Source organism: Salarias fasciatus, chromosome 6 (genome assembly GCF_902148845.1).
Source record: "Salarias fasciatus chromosome 6, fSalaFa1.1, whole genome shotgun sequence".
In the NCBI taxonomy this organism is placed as follows: Eukaryota; Metazoa; Chordata; class Actinopteri; order Blenniiformes; family Blenniidae; genus Salarias; species Salarias fasciatus.
In genome coordinates, this window is record NC_043750.1 from 30,489,186 (window position 1) to 30,496,263 (window position 7,078).

The window sequence follows — 7,078 nt, forward strand, 5'->3', positions numbered from 1 at the left end:
AATCCCTTTTTATATAACTTAATGATGCATATTCAGCTGTTATAACACTGAATAAATAATTACATTAAATTAAAATTAAATTAAATTAATAAATGGATATTTGACAGAATAAATTACAAATAGAACACACTACACTAATCTAATTTATTGAAATGTTGCTTTGTGTTAAAATAGGAGACAAGATACCAATCAAATTTGATTTGTAGATGTAGATTGCAATTCTACATTTGGAAAAAAAACTTAACAAAAACCCCCCACATTAATAATTATAATTAATAAGATGAATTATGAAATAGCCTGGAGTTATTGTGGCTGCTGTCTTCAATCACCAACCCGTTACTGTCAGAACTGGAGATGGACCCAAACACAGAGTCAAACAGAAGATGGCTTTTCAGAAGTTTATTAAAATCTTGATTCAATAACAGAGACAGAAGAGGCTACAGGGAGTCCGGAGCACATGAGGGTGGGTACAGACATGCAATGATCTGACGAGGCTAAATACGCCTAGGAGGGAAGGAGTTGGTAGGGGATTGGCTAATGGGAAGATTAAAACAACATTTTGACAGACAGACCACAGGTGGAAGTAAAGACACACAAAGGAACGAAGGAGAGACAAGAACAGGAGAAGGATGGGAGGCCTGCAACACACTGAAAGAAAAGACTGGATCCTGAAGGCCAGTTCATACTCCACACCAAAACAAACTTCATCTGGCCAAGGAGTCTGTGAGCAAAATTTTGATCATGCAGCTCCTCCTGAAAGAACGTTCCCTCACCTGTCACCCTCGTCCTGCACGACCTTTCTTTGGCTGGGTGGTCTCTGAAGTCCTTCGTCACATTTTCCTGGTTTACTTCTGCATCCTGTCATTAACACCCAGGTAGTGTTTGTGCTGGTTAGATTTTGCTCAGTCTTCTGTTAGTTCAACACCTGGCCTGTAATTTTTTTCTTGTAGTGTTTGCCAGTGTTATCTGCCAGTGTCCTTGGCTAGCTATCAGTTTTTGTCCCTTAAATCTAGTATCTGTCCCAGGCAAGTTTGAGTTTTGACCCTGATTTTGCTGTGTTGGATTCGTTCTTCGTAAAATATTCTTTCAAAGCTGCTGATCTGCTGTGTCTCTGTTCACGCCTGAGTCTCTGAGTCTGAACTGTGGCGTAAGTTCACCACCAGCCCTGTACGCAATGTTGCAGTGGCGAGACAAACACATGACACAATGTCCCATAACCACAAATATGACTATTCAACAGGATGAGGCAAACAGTGCTGGCTGGAGAATAATCCAGAAGAATGTTGCAATAATTACTATTTTGACATGCTCATACAATCATACCCAGAATTATTCTAACATTTTACATAACATAGAAACATTTTTTTCAGTCTAGCAAGTGCAAACATTGTTTATATGGATGTTTACCTATTTTGGAGCTCATTAATGAGTCAGACCCTGGTGAAGGTCCATCAGTCACCTCATTGAGCCATGCAGGCCATTAACTGCCAGCCAGGAGTTTTCCACTATAAGCATAGAAGAATCTGGCAGTTCCCACCGGCCTCTCCATCCCCACTTACATCTACATCAGGACCACTTCCATCTTCTGCTGAAGCCTCACACACACCACCACCTGTTGCACACACTCCCAGGAAGAGGCCGAGTGGGAGGCTGTAATGGAGGCTGCATGGCAGAGACGGGAGAACATCCTCCAACTGCACGATGATCCCTGCAGCAGATGAGCCCTGCGCAAACTCAAATAAGCACTGTTCTCTACGAAATGGAGCAGAAAGCTGACGAATTTGCAAAGAACTGATCATAACTTCAGCAGCATGTAGATATTTGCAAATTGATGCAAATACATTGATTCTGTTTGAGTTCTCATTTGTCACAATTTGATTTTCATTAACAACTTGCAAATCTCACTGTTCAATTTCATTTTGCTGGTGTTCAATAAAGAATGGCCTCTTTTGGTTATTTATACATTGCAAATTAATTCTGGATTTTGTTTACTGGCCAAGAGAATGAAAAGCAGAATTTTTTAAAGGACAGATGTAATGACTTTGATAACATTCTTCTTAAACATGTCATCTTTATACTACCAACATAACAAAAACAAATACTGTAATAAATAAATAATTCCAGAAAACAATACATTGACTTTCTATTCCTCAGATTTAAGAAATTAACTAATCACTACTAAACAGAAAAACATTTCCAAATGAAATTACTCTACAGAGCAAGACAAAGTATTGACAATTAAAAACAATACAAAACAAAACAAACAAAAACCTGATTAGCAATATTTTCATTTGATTCTTAATTCTTTCATCAATACAACCCCTCCTCAAATTTCCCTCCTGGCATGTCACAAGTCTTTGCTGTGGGTGGAAAAACTCCATAAAGTCATCTCATGTGGCCCGGGCTGCTTGATATGTTTCGACTCTGAGAGTCTCTCTGGGTCCTGGAGGTTGTTGAGTCTCTCCACCGGTCTTCTCCACTCTCCAGGCTGCGACTCGCCAGAAGCAGCTGTGGAGTCTGGGAAGTTTGCTGGGATGCATCTGGTGCGTTTGCTCCACCTGTACGAGCAAGGTAATGTAAATTAATGTGAAATGTTACACATATAATTTCTACACTGGAATATGCATATTTACACAGATTACTTCTTCGGAGAAATAATTAAAAAAGATTACACACATAATGAAGGTATGCGAAGTAATATCGGACCGACATACTTTTTAATGCTGCATGTCAATTTATAGTAGGTATAATTTTTGGCTATTTAGCTAACAAGCTCCTTGTGTCCTTTAAAATAATGAGGATAATAATGAATGATGCTCATTTTGGGATCAAAATGTTAAAGGTGCTGTAGGCAGGATTCCGCATCTCCGCCATCTTGCTTAGGTTTACCTGAGCAAGATGGCGATTTGACCCATCTAAGATGGCCATTTGAAACCCAGCACAGCCAATCCTGTCCTGTTTTCTCTGACATAACGCCCTTACGCAAGTTAAGCCCCTCCCACAAGAACCCGTGATGAACGCCCCTCGACCAATCACGGTTAGAGCCTTGTGGGCTCTTCTGATTGGTCAAAGATACCTGGAGCTGTTGAGATTCCTTTTCAGCTCAGAACAGAGACAGATGGAAACGCTGCGCCCTCGCAGTAGTGCAATTATGCTTCACTCCTAAAGGATTATCAATGGATACTCTAACATTTAATCCAAAGAAAACACAGAAAAATTAGCATTGACTAGCAAAATCCTGCCTATAGCAGCTTTAAATAGGCGAATATTGCAAAATTGAAGATTAAAAAAGCAACATAAAAACTAAAGATTCACCTAAGATCAATTCTGCACCTGTCTGATGTATTTGCAATTGAGAAAACAGCCTTGCCTCGAGCCATCAAAAAGACTTATTATTATTAAGAACTTACTTACACATGTCGAGAAGTAAAAATGGGGAACCTCAACTTCCTTGTTGGTTTCTTTGCTTATTTCTCTTTCTTTCATGTAAAGATTCATATCTTACAAGCGATTCATGGATCGATGACATACCTGAACAAGGATATATGAGGTTTATGTGAAGAGGGAAAGCTGCGTCTCCCACAAAGACATGAGGGGTCTGGATGAAGGTGCCAGGGAGCGGAGCTGGAGGAGGTGAAGTAAGATGTCTGTTCTTCAGAGCTGAGCCAAAAGAGCTCTGTTCAGACAATCCATTACTCTGTTTGCTGTAGGGCCCGATGTCCACCATAGTGAAGTGGTGCCTGGCATCGACCACAGCCATCAGAACAATAGAATGCTGGCCTTCATGGTTAAAAAAGTCACTTCCAGCTCTCGGTGGTGTTCTCTGATTGTTACGTGTTTGCCATCAATAGCACCGACACAGCTGCGAAAGTTCCACAGTTCCCAGAAGTCTTGTGTGATGTCCACCATCTGTGCCGGTGATGGGAAGGCAACAAAAACTCGTCCTTCAGAGCTCTCCAGGTGGCATCGGTCACTTCAGAGACAATAGAGCACAACCGAAAGTCCCGTTTTACAGCTGGCTGCCACACTGTTCTGAGAGCTCCTCCAAGATAAAACGCGAAGTGTGACTGATAACCTCTCTGGATGGAGATCAGTGTGTCGGCGCATGCTGGATGAAGGGCGCGTTCTGTTGAACAAAGTGGAACTGCTGACACCCTAACAGAGGAGAATGTCATTGTCCATGTCATGCATCTGCTTCACCAGGAGACTGTATTCGCTGGACTCAGCTCTGGTGATGATGAGCGTCATCCATTCCATCTACTGTACATCATCTTTTCTTCTTTTGCTCATGTCTGCCAAGCCTCAATAACAAACCCTCCTCCTCCTCAGCTTCATACTTCTCTTCTTCCATCAATTCATTCACCACAAACGCCATGGTCACACCGTCTGGCTATGCTGTGTTGTCATGAGGGCATTAATGACTTCAATTTTTTCCAGGTCGACTTGTCTGTCAATAAAGTCGAGGTCGAGTCGACAAGTCGTGATGACGTCGTCACACTGACAGCGGAGAACAACACGGACACACAGCTGTCCAGCAATCAGCAACTTGTATTAAAGTTCACTGCACCGTAACAATGTACATTTTAACCCCTACAAAACAAAGGCTAACACCTTGAGTTTTCTTTTAAATTTAACTGCACAGCATATAGTGCAAAAAAACTTAAGGCAGCAGCAGCCAAGATGCACACCATGCGTGTCTGCATCATGTTTGGAAAAAAAAGAGTGTGTTGTCTTAATGAAATAAAAAACCAAATAATCAAAACCCAATGCTGTCGCGATTATAATTCAATAATGGTTTTGCTTGCATGGTTCATAAAATTACTTAAACAATAGTTTTCAATGTGAAATAAATGTAAATTAAATACTTTAATACTTTTACTTCAGAAACGAACTTCAGCTTGCAATAAAAATAAAAAAATAGAACTCACCAGACTCTAAAGACAAAGGGTAAAAAAAAGTAATCCTTATTGCTGTAATATTCTTACATCACAATCAGTTTAGTAATCCTACTCTGGGTCATCTTCCCTCACATTCTTGAGCTCCATGTTTTCATGCAGAAAGATGAGCACATCGACATGCGCTGGATGAAGGCTTGCGCGCTGTCGGGTAATGGTGTTCCCCGCCAGAGAGAACCCCCTTTCACTGGGTGCGCTGGTGGCTGGAACAGCCAAGCAGCGACGAGCCAGTTTGGCCAGATGTGGAAACTCGCAGTGGTTGCGGGCCCACCACTGCAGGGGATTCTCCATCGTCGGGGAGGGAGAGAAAGAACAACCTCAGACTTGTCGACTCCTCCAAATTTACGTTGACTTGTGTGACGGGAGTCGACTCGTCGACGTTTCTGTTAATGCCCTTGTTGTCACCACGAAAAGTTCCAGACAAGCTGAGCCTGCGGTGAGGGGGCGTGGCCTTGGAGGACCGTGGCTTCTGAGTTCATGTAGCTTCTACTGCAGTATGAAATGTCAGCCAACAGGCAAAGTTTCTTCGGCTGCTGACTGACTTTGTTCAGCTTCACGTGGAGTATGTAGTTACACATCTGTTAAGAAGCGAATGTGTGTGAAATGTGGACAGCAAATTATAACAAAATTCTCCAAAGCTATGTTCCCCCTTTCCATCCAATTCAGCAACATTTCAGTTTTGTGAGTGACCACTGCTCCTTTGACAAGAACATATAGAAGCTCTGACTACATGGACTTAGGAATGTTTAATGGAGTTTCTGATCTGAAAAGCTGATTTTTACGTTGGAACTTGAACACACCACTGCACAGGACGAGTTGTTTTGAACCAATACAGTTCCTGCTTTGTGTACCCAAACATGATGCTCTGCTGCTTTAATGTGACAGCTGGACTCTGGAGGAAGAAATAAACCAAGCTGAAAGTGTGCTGAGTGATAGTAATGGACCCGTAGGACTGTGACCGCGGCCCCAGAAACATGAGATACCCCTCCCGGAGGTAGAACCAAACACAACATAGTTTTTCCTCATCTCGAAGGCCCCCTGAGAGATGAATATTGAAATGGATTTTTGTATAAAAATATTTTAGAGCATAGATTTCCTTCTTGAGAGGTGCTGACATGTCGGAAGTTTATCTCATCTGTTTAGTTGCTACTCCTTCTCGTCACTGGTCCTCTAAGAAACTCTGACATCCAGATTATAGAGCATCTTCCTCCCACTACATTGTCTGTTTATGCATCAGTTGTAACTTCAGTTGAACTTCCTGAGTGAATCAGTTCTCAGACTGACCCACAGTGCTGACAGCTCAGTGAATGATAATTCTAACAATACGACAAGTGCACACACTGAACACACAGATCAAAGTTAAGAAGAATAAATTCAACCTACCGTACACCATCAGTTTATAATCTACAAAAACGACTCTTCCTTTCTTCGAGTCAACTGCATAGATCCCAGAGTCATACTTCTGCAGCCTGGTGAGAGTAAAACGTCCTGTGTTCTGGTTCCAGTGAAGTCTCTCCTTGTAATTGTCTCCATAAATCTTAAACAGTTTCTTCTCGTCCACCTGAGCTAAAATCTTTCCTCCATATACCAGAAATCCTTCCTCCTCCACAGTGTCGGGCAGAGTGACGCTTCTTCCTACAGAGGCTCTCAGGGTCTTCAGTGGATCAGCAGCAGCAGAGATTATCACTGTGGAATAAAAACACATTGACCTATCAGAAGGAAATCAGCTGCAGTCTAACAAGAACTGAATCAGACTGTCAGAAAAGCTCCATCAGCCTCGAAATTTCTACAGGTCAAAGTGGAGCAAAGAACTTTCTTCATGTCTGAGAGAAGAAAATCCTCCATCAGAGGAGGTGAACTTACAAATATGATCCATTTCAGTCTGTTTCTGTCTGCCTGCTCTCTCTGAGTGAAGATACCTGAAGCTGGGAGTTAATTTGCATAAAAAAATGTTTTAAATTAGTTTTATCTTTGTCCTTTTTGAGTTTATGATAAACACGCTGAAAGCAGGTTGTGTATGGATTTACAGTCACAACAGATAAGCTGCTGTTTACATCAAAAACTCACACAATATCAGCAGCCTGCAGCTGTGATTATTGTATGTGACCTTTTTGCTTCTTCTG

General features: G+C 41.7%; 1 protein-coding gene across 1 annotated transcript in view; it reads right to left on the reverse strand.

Annotated features, from left to right (window-relative positions):
- LOC115389688 (uncharacterized) overlaps positions 1-7,078 on the reverse strand; it is a 34,580-nt gene that overhangs the window by 4,700 nt on the left and 22,802 nt on the right. Inside the window, exon 2 of the mRNA XM_030093221.1 lies at positions 6,339-6,641. Coding sequence (XP_029949081.1) covers positions 6,339-6,641 — 303 coding nt within the window. The remainder of the gene's footprint in view (positions 1-6,338; positions 6,642-7,078) is intronic.